Source organism: Vulpes lagopus, chromosome 12 (assembly GCF_018345385.1).
Source record: "Vulpes lagopus strain Blue_001 chromosome 12, ASM1834538v1, whole genome shotgun sequence".
NCBI classification, from domain to species: domain Eukaryota; kingdom Metazoa; phylum Chordata; class Mammalia; order Carnivora; family Canidae; genus Vulpes; species Vulpes lagopus.
The window spans coordinates 3,642,032-3,656,061 of NC_054835.1; the positions used below are offsets into that span (position 1 = coordinate 3,642,032).

The 14,030-nt window shown below is 38.0% G+C and overlaps 1 protein-coding gene across 10 annotated transcripts in view; it reads right to left on the reverse strand.

Moving 5' to 3' along the window:
* MAPKAP1 (MAPK associated protein 1) overlaps positions 1-14,030 on the reverse strand; it is a 255,649-nt gene that overhangs the window by 107,266 nt on the left and 134,353 nt on the right. For all 10 annotated transcript variants that reach the window (XM_041723817.1, XM_041723818.1, XM_041723813.1 and 7 more), the window contains one exon: positions 7,066-7,242. In XM_041723817.1, coding sequence (XP_041579751.1) covers positions 7,066-7,242 — 177 coding nt within the window. The remainder of the gene's footprint in view (positions 1-7,065; positions 7,243-14,030) is intronic.

The window sequence follows — 14,030 nt, forward strand, 5'->3', positions numbered from 1 at the left end:
CCCCTTCCACATTCCTGATATCCATATAACTTCAATGTTTAGGCTCAGAGCAGCTAGCAGTCAACAAGTTAGGGACTCCTGTTTATATACACATTGGATCTGTCCAAAACCAATTACAAACAACGGGTATCTTAGAAATCCACTTGCCTGTCTGGTGAAGGAGAGATTTTCTATTAGCATGCTTCTAATTTGCAAACTGTTAGTGTAATCCATTCTCCCTCCTCAAACAACAACTCTGTATCCAGGAGTTTCCTGGAACAAGGGCCGGGGAGGAGAAGGCTGGTCTCATGCCACCAATTCAGTAAGAACATCAGAACTCATCCAGCTTCATATTCTTCTCCACAGAACAACTGTGGGACTCACTTAGGATTAACTACCCCTCTTTTTAAAATTTTCTTCCAGAAAGAGAGAGAGAGAGAAAGAACACATGCACATGAGCGCGGAAGTTGGAGGAGTTGGGAGCATAGGGGTAGGGGCAGAAGGAGTGGGAGAAAGAGAATCCCATGGAGTCTCCACACCTAGCACAGAGCCTGAGAAGGGGCTCAGTCTCATGACCCCGAGATCATGACCTCAGCCAAAATCAAGAGTCAGATGCTCCTCTACCAACTGAGCCATACCCAGGCACCCCTCTCCTCTTCTTAAAAATACATAATTCTATAACTTAAAGTCACTACCTTGCGTGATGGAACAAAGTGAAAGTTTAAATTTTCTTTTGTAGGAAGAAACACAGCTCTATTTTTAATATTTCTAGGATAGACGTGTTCATTATATAATAAATAATCCAAGTAAATAAGTAAATACATAATAAACAAATAGGACAACCCGGGTGGCTCAGAGGTTTGGCGCCACCTTCGGCCCAGGGTGTGATCCTGGGGACCTGGGATCGAGGCCTGTGTCGGGCTCCCTGTGTGGAGCCTGCTTCTCCCTCTGCCTGTGTCTCTGCCTCTCTCTTCCTGTCTCTCATGAATAAATAAATAAAATCTTTAAAAAAAAACCAAAAACAAATAAACCCCATATACATCTTTGTGTGAATTATTCTGACAGAAGTAACAAAAATAGCAACTATGTAATACTTCCTACATCCTAGGGTCTGAGCTAACTTTCTCATGGTAGCATTTCCTACCTAAGGTTCAAAGGCCCCCACGGTCAACAGACGAATTCACAGGCTAGGTTTCAGAATTTTAAAATTTTGCTTTTAGTTTAATTAAAATCATGAGCACACACACATATGTATCATATACATGATGTATATTTAGAAAAGCAAAATTACATATAGATTACATATATAATAACTTATATAAGCAATAGATATATAGATAGATAAACAGGTAGAGATGTAGGCCATTTCTAGCCTTTCTGTTCCCCATTCTCTACCCAGCCTGGGAAGCTGTGAATCACTACTTAGAGGAGAAACACCCAGGAGAGCAACCTAACCTTTGTCCAATAGATCTAAAGAAATAAACTTACTAGGATAAGCTAGGGTCAACAAATCTATCCCATGCCTGTTCATTGATGTATTGTTGTCTATGGCTACTTTCTTGCTACTATGGCAGAACTGAGTTCTGTATGTATATATGTATGGCCCACAAACCTAAAATATTTACTAGTTGACCCTTTATAGAAAAAGTCTGCCAACTTGCTGGATGAGCTGGTGAGATTTGGGGGGTTTTGTATTCCAGCAGCTAGTGATTTAACATCACTAATAGATTCAGTAAAAAAGCCAAATGACATCACTGAAAGTCTCATGCAAAAACAGTTTGTTGAATAGAGAAAAGTGATGGGAGAAGAGGGCACAAGTCTCTATGGAACAGGTTTGTTGACCTCTGAAGAATTCAGGCTCTGAGTGCCCAAGTCACACTGTGACCAGGTATCAATCAGGCAGAGAATCCAACTAGGTACAGACCAATTGACAAGAGCAAAAGGTAGAGTCACCAATCATCCTGGTTCACTAGGGGCTGAAGGTGGTGCTTCTGGGTAGAAGACTTTGAATTTCACAACAGGAAAGTCCTGGGCAAACTGACATAAATTGGTTATTGTTGCAGAAATGTTCTTTGCTTTTCCAGTAAAGCACATTTAAAATTGGGGGGAGGGATGCACTATAAATCAACTGGCTCATTAAAATAATGGACTAGTAGTTAAAAATACAGTGTTTAAAAGGGCAAATATTAATATGGTAGTCAATGTTTCATATGAAAATCAAAAAACTCAAGTTGACAAGTAAAACATTTAACACCCATTAAATCCAACATCAGTGATTTAATCTGAGCAAAACATCATCTGTTGCATTTCAGTTGTTAATTTGTATTTTATTAATGTTATAGTTTTATTTGTATTTAATTTATAATTTTGTTTGGATTACATAAAGACATGGAATTTATAGCTAGAATTTTACATTTAAGTGTATTTAAGCAACATTATAATAAAACAAATTTGGGCAAACACTGAGGCTTCAGGAGAATTAATTTTCCTTTAAAAGATGTATGTGTATTACTTACATTTAAGAAATTTCCTCATGACAATTCCATGAGGTAGTTGTTATTTCCCTCATTTCACAGATGAAGCTGAGGCTACAGTCATATAGCAAGTCACCAGTGAAACTGAAACTTGAGCCCATATTAGCTGAAGCTCAAAGTCTGTGTGGCCTCACTTGGAGTGGGGAAAGATGGTCTACGGAAGGTGTGAGGGGTGGGGTGGATGGTGTGAGGGCCTCTGCAAGTCAGAAAGCAAGCTGGGAACATCATGGTATTCAAAAGGCAGGAATAGGCCTGTGCAAGATGCTAGGTGGGCCCAGGAAGTGAGGCAGGACAGAAAGCTTGGCCAGGGGCCCTCCTAGCAGCCCACAGACACCTGAAGATTCATTCATTCCTTCTCTATGAAGCCCTGCTGGCTACTAAGGACATAGAGATTAAATAAGACTGTGTGTACCCTCTCTTCAAGGAGTTTATGGTCTTGCTACTACCTCTTAAAGGATGTTTTCCCATAAGAGGACTGATTTGAAGTCTACAGATCTCCAATGTCTACCCCTGTGCATACTTAGCAAAAACTATCTCAATAATTTTTCAGTCCAGCTGGGCAATGTCTACCCACATGCTGCCCCTCTCTGCTACAAAACACAAAGGAGGGGAAGAAGAAAAATGAAGAAGCAGCAGAGATCTATTCAGTTGAGTCAAGAAATATTTGTGGCGGGCAGCCCCAGTGGCTCAGTGGTTTAGCGCCACCTTCAGCCTGGGGCGTGATCCTGGAGACCTGGGATCAAGTCCCACGTTGGGCTCCCTGCATGGAGCCTGCTTCTCTCTCTGCCTGTCTCTCTCTCTCTCTCTCTCTCTCTCTCTCTCTGTGTCCCTCATGAATAAATAAATAAAATCTTAAAAATATATATATACCTGAAAAGAAAATGGATTCAATAAAAATTATTTTAAAAAAGAGAAATATTTGTAGCATACCTATCACAGTAATGGAGCTATGCTGGGTGCTGTGGGACATAAATAATACAGTTCTTGCCCTCAAGGGTTTCCTAGTCATAACAACAATAATTGCTATAAATACTCAGACAATGCTTACCTAAGTCAGGCACTGTTCTAAGTGTGTTACATGTATCGACTCATTCAGTGCTTACCATGGCTCTATGAGATAGGTATTATTGTTATTACCCTCATTTGACTGGGCAACAAAAAAAGTTAAGCAATTCATTGAAGATTACACACACACTAGTAAGGGGAAAGTCAGCATTAGCACCCAAGCATTCTGGCTTCAAAGACCACCATGCTTTTACCTGCTACACTGTAATATATAGTAGCTGAATGTTGGCCTTAAGACAGTGGGATTCACTTGAATGACGAGACCAGCACTAGATTCCCCACCTCCATTCCAACCCTCAGCATGGTATTGCAAGAGCATGGACTTTTCAGTCCAGCATGGGGACGAATCCAGGCCTGAAAGCAATACTTGTCAGCTTCAGTTTTCACGTCTCTAAAATGGTCATAATAAAAACCAGGCTATTTGCAGATTAAGTGGAATAACATATACATAGCTTTCAATTAGAAAATACTAATCCACTTCATATTGTCAAAACCTAGCTCCCTCTTCCTCGTTCGGTTCAGTGTCTTCCCAGACACCCTCTGCCCATTCTCCCCTGGGAGAAAGACACAAGGGGCCCTTGTTAGGGGTTTTTTTGTTGGGATTTCACTCTCTGAAACTTTGGATACATCCCTGGAGACTCTTAAAGGTCTGCTCTGTCTTACATTTGTAGGATAGCCTTTTCTAACCTAGAATATAGACCAGCAAGGTGAATGGAAGGTTGCTGAAGCAAGAAAATACACATAGGGCAAATGGTCAGTAATCTGTATTATTTCACCAGACAAATGAGAAAAAGAACAGAAAATTTAGTGACACTTTCTTTCTAAATGCTCACATATAAAGATTTTACTTTACCTTGTGTTTTCAGAAACACTCTAGACATGTTGAATAAGCTCTCTTGAACTTTAAATAAGAAAAAGGATTGACTGGGGAATGTGTGTTTGGCAGTGGGGGTACAATGGTGGTAGTAATTCAGGAAGAAAGTAAGAGTATTAAGTTCCAAGCAATTGTTGCTACTCTCTGCCTCCCCCCCCTCCGCCATTCTCCAAAAGCTGAGGTTCATACGAAGACCCTGTGTAGTCTTCAGATGCTTCTTCCAGGAAGGTATGTCCTGCCTACCCCCGAGCCCCCTCTATGGAAAATCACTGATTTAAAAACTCAGGTTTTTAAAAGGACTTGTTCAAAAAAATGTGATGGTCATATGTTAATATTTATGTAGTAAAAATTATGCACTAATGAGAACAACTCTTCCAGTCATTTATAAATAAACAACAAAAATGCAAGTGGAAACTGCTGAAGTATCCCTGTATACATCTTTTAAGGTAAAAAGAAACAAAGTTCTAATGATACTTTTGATGGTTAGACTTTGAAAAGATACTTTTATGAATTCTAATGGTAGCACTGTAAATTGGAACATCTTTCAGAAGTCTACATGTCAATACAAAGTAAAATTCTAATAATGTTTCTACTCTGACCAATAATCCTACTCAGGAAATTGTCCAAAGGAAGTTATTCAGCAGAAATAAAAAGGATATAGATAAGGACTTTTTCTACAGAATCACTTATTAAAACCAAAGGAAGGAAACCATCTAAACATCCCATTGGTAGGCTCCTACTTCAGCTTGTACCACCTTTTCCAGTGTACTGCTCATTACATTTTAATGATTTGATAATTGTCTCCCTCCTAGACAGTAAGCTCCATGAGCACAGGGGTTCTCTCGGACTGGATTCTTGGCACATAATAAATGTACATCATAGGAACTACGAACAGATACCAAATATTTGTAATTTTAAGTAAAAATAATACAATATTTATAGTAGACTTGAAACTGTAATATATATAATATGTGGAAATGATGATAGGAAAACGAGAGTACTTATATTAGGATGGAGGAATCATTGTATAACTTTTAAATTACTTTCAGTATTCTTCAGTGTTGTTTTAGCACCTCCAAAACATAAAAAGATGGAAAATATTTACTGTCACATACACCAAACAAGACTTCATAACTAGGGTAAAACCCTAAGTACAAATATTTGGAAGTCATCCCCTCCTGCCAGCCACCCTTTTCCCCCAGTACCCAGGTATTCTTTCTTTGTTCCTATATCATAGGTAACACAATCCTATTTTTAGCAAAAATGTGAAACAAAGTCAATATGTTTTGAAGAGACAAAGTCCTCTAAAGCAATCCCTCCTGTGTATCCACAGGATACATTGTGAATTTGCTGGTTACTAACAGCAGGGGGTGCCAAAAGGATCACTATTGTTCCCAAGAGAGGGCTAGGAGGACAGTCTCAGTTCCAGTTAGTTGAGCTTAAGCTGTGCTTTAGAAAATGCTACAGGCTTTCCTTTAACAACCAGGACCTCTGGGTAAAACTCGCTCTAGAGACTTAAACAAAAATTATATTTTTATTTTCATTAACTTCTAACTGATATTTAACATTTCCTTGAATTACTGATGTAATCAACAAATCATAGTAGTATTAGCAGTACTGGTGACTGTCATGAACAGAAAAAAAACGCATGTCACAGCACACTGCAGTTGTTGCAAATTTCTCAGATATCATTTATACTCATCACTACTTTGAAGCAAGAGACTTCAGGAGTTAGGTCTGCTGTTGGATCTTGGTATTAAATGTATTAATAGGGGATCCCTGGGTGGCTCAGTGGTTTAGTGCCTGCATTCAGCCCAGGGCGTGATCCTGGAGTCCCGGGATTGAGTCCCGCATCAGGCTCCCTGCATGGAGCCTGCTTCTCCCTCTGTCTGTGTCTCTGCCTGCCTCCTCTCTCTCTCTCTCTCTCTCTCTCTCTCTCTCTCTCTCTCTGTGTCTCTCATAAATAAATAAAATTTAAAAAAATAAATGTATTAATAAAGCTACACATATTACTATATCCAAACTCATTTAGTAATTTCAGAAGTATTTAAATATAATTCTTTCATATTCTCGTGGAATTTATTTTCTGCATTTACAAACACATTTTCTAGAAAGGGCTTTTATAGGCTTTACCAGACTGCCAAAGGCACAGGAAAATTTATTCCTTATCAGTCTAAGGGAAGGCAACTAAGAGGAAAAGTCATATTTGATTTGAATAAAGTTGGAGGGGAAAATAAATAAGTCACAAAAGTAGCTGCAATACACATTTTCACATAGTTTGGAGTCCATGAAAAGAAAGAAGGAAACCCAAAATTTTTACTTCACCAGCTCCAAAGTACCCCATTCATATGTCCAGAGGCCTGGTTCACAGATACTATGTTCAGAGATTTACCTCATGCAATTTGCTACTGCAAAGCAGTTTCCATTTAATCTAGGTGCAGAAGCATGAAATACAATGCAAATGCTGTCCCCAACATCTCCTTGGAAGTAGTCACTACAAATGGACATCTAGATACCCAATATCATTCATATGATGAACAAAACCAAAAACAAGTCCAAAATTCTAGAAGGCAGAGGTGAGATACTGAGATCAGTAACAACGCCAATACTTACATTCGAACAAAGAGTGACTCTTTGGATGTCAGACCAGGAGATGAATACTTTTCAACCAGGGCCAAAGTACTGAAGCCAAACTTATGAATGGGCTCATTGGAATCCAGTGGGGGAAAGTCTGTGTCAACCTCCCCATCATCCTCAGCAATATGCAGGCAGTAGGCACTGACATTGTCACTGAAAGGAAAACCAAAAAGGTGAGTGAATACCAAGATGAAGGAGGGACAAGGAGACCAGAGGCTATGGTATCCAGCAAGCAAACTGGGACATTGCTGTTCTTTTACCCAAAAGCCTGGTGATATAGTTAGATTCCCCCAAATCCCATTTCATTTGATAAAGAAAAAACATGGCAGTACAAAAGGGGAGAAAAGCAATATGAAACGAGGGCCTTTCCAGTGCTTTATTCTTTCAACAAACATTTACTGAGTACCTGTCATAAATAAGATGCAGAACTCAACCCCTTAAGTCAAAGATGATATTTAGTATCAGCCCTCAAGGAAGCTTACAATATAGCAGGGGGAAAAAGTGAGTACTATGCTAGCTAAATATAAGTATAAATAAAATAAATACCATGAAAGAGACACACACAAAAAAAAAAACATTGCTGTGGGAAAGGAATCAGAGGCCTTGGACTTATGGTCAGGATTAAGAAAATACCTGTTCCAGGTCAGAAGTACTCAAGGTAACAAAGACAATCTATACTCCTTTCTGTGAAGAGTATCAGATTCATATGACAACATCTGATTGCAAACACCAAGGATACTTAACAGAATAAAAGCAAATGCCTGATTTATCCTGATGCAAAATAACTGGCCCTTCAACTACTTCTGGACATTCCTCACATCCCTAAAATATCCACTTTGTACTCCCAGATTCCAGCCTTTGCCCATTTTAGAGCCAACACACACTTCCTTCCGTTTCTTTGGGGGAAGTTAAAAACCGATTTGCTGAGAAGTGTCTTTATACCATCATAAAGACAATTAGAAACTTAAAAGTCAATTAAGAACACTTTAAGATACCCTGCTCCAAAGCTGAATTGTGAAACTGCTAATCTGCTAGCATTTAGAGACATGAACCTAACAGTTCACAAGGCAGTAGGGTTCTAAATTGTGCAGCTTAAATTTGGAGTTTTAATTATATGATTGATGCTTAAATTAATTAATTACAAAGTGTATGCTAATTGTTTAATTGGTTGCTTGATCTATATAGATCATTTTTTGAATTAAATGAGTTGATTTACAAAGTTTATTGATTGGATGTGACAATGAATTATTTCACTGACTACCTGATTTGCAATTTTCCCAATTAATTCACAAATCTTTAGCTGCAACTCTGCTTATTGAGAGAGAGCCTACTTCAGGTGATCTATACTCAGTCTGTCATGACTAAGAGATATTTATTATATAAAACTGGTAATAAGGACAGATTAAAATTAATGGGAACTGTAAATTTGCTAAATGGATGGATAACAAGAAAGTAATCTGGCCATGTTTGTCACTATAAATTTCATGTATTTGCAACACTGTTAAGAAATTTAAAATTCATCTCTGAATGATATGGGAAACTTATGGATCTTTGCAAGAGGTTGCTAACTTAAACACCAAACACTTATAGCAGCAGAAGAAAGTCCTTTAGATAAAAGAATGTCATGGTATGGCAGCTAAGAGCTTTGTGTCCAGAAAGATCTGTGTTAAATATCTAAGCTCCAGCACTCATGGGCCATGTGATGTCAGAAAATAAGCTTCACCTTGAGTTTGAGTTTCCACTTCTATAAAAAGAGTACAATCACCTAACTCAGAAGTAGTTGTGAAGATTAGAGAAGATGATAGATGCAAACCCTACCATATAACAGAAGTAAAAAAAAATAATTATGGTACCTATAATAAAGTCAGATGGAAAATAACTTCTACAGTTACATCAATCCTTAAAGACCCGTTGTGGATGCATATTAGTGCAACAAAACAACAATGAAGCTAAGCGACATGTTCTGGAGTTAACATGTCAGCAGTGCTCCAGCCTTGGGGCCACTGTGCCTCCAGGGTTTTATGAACAGGACAGACACTGATGAAGCAAGCAACGGACAGATTATTTATTGCCGTGTAAATCATCCTGAGGAATGTCTGTGATTCCCCAGCACCATAGAGGTTTCAAGGGCAAATAATAAGCCTATTGATCAAAGCAGAAAGCCAAACATTGGTATCAGAAGAATTCTGCTTTTATTGTCATGAGATGACCCTAAATCCCCTTCAAAACAAACTCAACAAATGTCACAGGCTAAGACCCAAAGGCCAAAAGATTCACTGTCAAGTGCTACTATTCTCCTTGGGTTTTAAAAACAAAGTGTGAAATCATTTATTCATTCAAAAAACATTTGCAAAGTGCTTACCCTGTGCTGTAGCCTGCTCTGAGCACTGAGAACACAGCAAAGAAAGGAATGAATGATTCACCCTTTATTAGAGAGACTAACGGAGGTCTTCTCTAGGTCATTAGTAAAATTTAGCAGCAAGCAATGCTCCAACGCTTCTGATCCCTTAATTGAATATCGGAGGGGAAAATGCTAAAACTCCATATTCTATGCATGGACATATTGGTTCCTTTCTGTCTTTATAAAGGAATCATTAATAAAAGTAGCCACTATGGTATTTTAACTTCTAAAACCTCTTCAGGAATCCAAATTAGTACTAGTACCAATAGCCATTAGTATCATCAGCCACATTGAGTGCTATGTGCCAGACACCATGCAAAGTAGTAGTAGATAGGTATACATAAGCTCAATGAATCTTCACACCAATTCTCTGAGTTATTTATTATTATTTCTATTTTACAAATTAGAAAAGTGAGGCTCAACAAAGTTAAGTGGTTTGCTCAAGATTAAAGAGCATGGAAGTGACAGACCTGAGATTCAAACCCAGGCAGTTAAGAGCCCTCAGCCATTGCCCCCACCTATCCCTCTGACAAGTCCATAGTGTGTATAAACTTGCCAACACTCTCAGGAAGCCCTGCTCCTATGGAAATGCCACATACTTTGAAAAGAAGGAGGAAATCATGACATATTACTTATAAAAAAGTAAAAGCTTAGAAACATTTATTTCAACCTCCTCACTTTTACAGATAGAGAAGAGATGCCTAGTAATGAGGAATAAGATGCCCACAATGACCCAGTTAAAACAGTGGCAAAGCTGGTTCTAGAAGAACTCAGGTCTCCTTACTTCCATTCCATTACTCTTTGATCAAATCAGAAATTGGTGGCATTTTGAAATATAGGGAGAGAAAGGGAGAATCTGTGGTCTATGACTCAAGAATCCCCCAAATATAGACATCTGGAACTTATAAAACAATGAAAACAGGGGTGCCTCCTCCTTGTAGCCTAGTTTGGTAGAATAAAGAGCAGTTTTGCAGTCAGATCTGGTTTTAATGCTAATTCAACCACTAACCAGCTGTGTGACTAAAACTCTCTGAGCATCTTTATTTTCTTATTTATAAAAAGTTTTCTGACTTCTCTAGGAGAATCACTTGGATCTCTAAAAGAGAGAATCCAAGCGATTCTCCTCTGTGGTCTTTCAGAACTTGATTAATATTTCCACAATATTTATCACATTTTTATAAATTTATGGTTCTATGTTCTCCTAAAAAAGCAAGGATTCTTCTATTGTCTCTGCATCCTCACTGAAGAGTAAAATGGCTGGCACCTAGAAGGTACTTAACAAATATTTGTTGAATGAATATATGAATGTGTAGATTGAATCATTCTACCCACGAAAGAAACATAAAAAAACATAGCATACACATTAATGATGTATGTGCTAACTAGAAGAGGAGAAGTAATAAGCTTTTCTTTTTCTTTTTCTTGCTTGTCACATTGATATCTGTTAACCAAATGGGGCTTTCTAGGCAGTGCACATATGTCAGAGATTACAATTCAACACAAGAGGAGAAGGCCCAGATAGAGGTGAGGATGAAAGAGGCATTTTTACAGTTCATCAAGATAGGAGTACTGGCATCTTACTTTTTTTCTTTCTTTTTTTTTTAATTTTTATTTATTTATTATAGTCACACACACACAGAGAGAGAGAGAGAGGCAGAGACATAGGCAGAGGGAGAAGCAGGCTCCATGCACTGGGAGCCCGACATGGAATTCGATACCAGGTTTCTAGGATCACGCCCTGGGCCAAAGGCAGGCACTAAACTGCTGCGCCACCCAGGGATCCCTTTTCTTTCTTTTTTTAAGGGGTGAGGAGGAAAGAGGGAGAGGGAAAGAGAGAGAATGTTAAGCAGGCTACACGCCTAGTGCAGAGCCCAACAAAGGGGCTTGATCTTAACAACCCTGAGATCACGATCTGAGCTGAAATCAGAGTTGGATGCTTAACTGACTGAAACACCCAGGTGCCCACACCTCACTTTTTCATGGGGGGAAAAAACCCTGAGAAATAATTATGACTGTGCAAAAATGTTTACATGCATAAAAAAAGACTAGAGGAAAGTTTACAAAAATTGTGTTTACATTTAAGCAATGAGCACTTTTCCCCTGTACTTTCCAGATGTACCATAACAACTAGGTGTAACTTTCATTTTCCTTTTTCCTTTATAAGATATTTAACTTATTTTTTGATAAGGGTAACACAGGCTTATTAGAAACATGGAACAATTTAGAAATACCGAACAGTACAAAGAAGGTGGGGAAATCTCTCACTCCACTGTAGAATCACCTGTCTTGGAACTCTGAGCACTGCCTGCCTCATCCACATCCCCTGATTCTATAGTGGTCATTTTCTCTATTAAGTCCTGGAATTATGGAGAAAATAACCATATATATATATATCTGCTGCATAAGGATCTTGTAAGGATTAAATGACTTAGTTAATTGCACAGTATCTGTCATGAAGGATTCTAATTTTGTCAAAATTTCTTCTATCACTCTCTCTTTTTTTTTAAAGATTTTATTTATTTATTCATGAGAGATACATAGAGAGAGAGAGAGGCAGACACAGGCAGAGAGAGAAGCAGGCTCCATGCAGGGGGCCCGATACGGGACTTGATCCCAGGACTCTGGGATCATGCCTAAGCTAAAGGCAGATGCCCAACTGCTGAGCCACCCAGGCGCCCCTCTTCTACCACTCTTAAGCTTCTCATTGCACAGAAGCAGAATTATCTAACAGAAGTATGGTAGACAGCATGAGATAGGGAACACTAAAGTCTTGTTTGCGAGTCACTATCAGAGAGAATGAGGAATGATAAAAGACTAATAAACAACTGCCAGCTTGTTCTCTATATTTAAGAGTCTTTGTTCAATTGTTTCATTTCTTAAATTCCACATATGAGTCAGATCATATGGTATTTGTCTTTCTCTGACTTATTTCACTTAGTTATATCCTCTAGATCTATCCATGTTGTTGCAACTGGTGAGATTTCCTTTTTCTTTATGGCTGAGTAATTTTCCATTGTTTCTGAATACACAAACACACACATATCATATCTTCTTTACCCATTTATCTATTAAAGGACACTTGGGTTGTTTCTGTATCTTGGTTACTGTAAATAATGTTGCAATAAAAACAGGGGTGCATATATCTCCCCAAAGTAATGTTTTCATTTTCCTTGGTTTAATAAAACATTGAATATTAATTATATTGGAATTAAAATTTTTTTAAAAAGGGGATCCCAGAGTGGCTAAGCAGTTTAGCACCTGCCTGGAGTCCAGGGATCAAGTCCCGTATTGGGCTCTCTGCGTGGAGCCTGCTTCTGCCTCTTCCTACGTCTCTGCCTCTCTCTTTGTGTCTCTCATGAATAAATAAATAAAATCTTTAAAATATTTTTTCTTAAAAAAGAGTTGCTCCTAAAAGAAAAAAGACTAATAGAAATAGGTATAGGATAATAGGATCCACAAAAAGAGGTTTAATTTTAGAATTGGGTAGATATGGAAAAAGACGTCCCTTCCACAGACAATTACATTTGGGAGAAGATTGGAAGTTAGAACAACAAATGGATACAAAATGGACCCTGCTGTCCAAAAAGAGATTCTTCTGAAGGATGGATAGAGATTACACACAAAGACACACACAGAGTCACTAAACATACTCATTAAAGTATCTCTGGAGATTTTTTATTTATATAAATAAATAAGTGTATGTATAAATAAATAAACACATATAACACATATATCTGTATCTCCCCAAAGTGTTAATGGGTACAATTAACTGAATTTCACTTACTCATGTTTCATCAAATAAGTCAAATAAATTTATTTCACTGAATTGTTGATCAATATTCATTTTTTGTTCAAAGGCCAGTCTGGCTTTCAAGAAGAGACAGAAACCTGTAGTCCATATATACAAGGTATTTAATTTTTTTTTTTTAAGATTTTATTTGTTTATTCATGAGAGAGAGAGAGAGAGAGAGGCAGAGACACAGGCAGAGGGAGAAGCAGGCTCCACATAAGGAGCCCTATGCAGGACTCAATCCCGGGATCACACCCTGAGCCAAAGGCAGATGCTCAACCTCTGAGCCACCCAGGAGTCCCACATGGTATTTAATTTGAATATGAAAATTCAGGATCATCCTAGGAAACATCCTATATTTCTCCCAAATATGATCTGACATGTTCAATTTACATACTTATAAAATTTCACTTTATCTTCAAAACACTCAAAATGTACTTAAATAAAATTAACATACAGATGAATGCTTTTCTTTAATGAAAAATAAAAAGAGCACATGATTCTGCAGGGTCCAGAACTGCAGAATTCTTATTACTTGGGCTTTGCTATTTATTTTGATGACATAATCAATATAAAGAGTGTGTCAGATATTATCAAGAGAAAGAAAGGCCCTTGAGGATTGCAGTTCAGAAGTTCATTTCTTCAAATCAGAGAAAAGACTTTTAAGACTGTCAAGATTTCCTCTTCTCCAAAATAAAAATCCCATAGAGTAAAAATTGATAAGTAATCTTATATGGTTTGTCCAGCCAC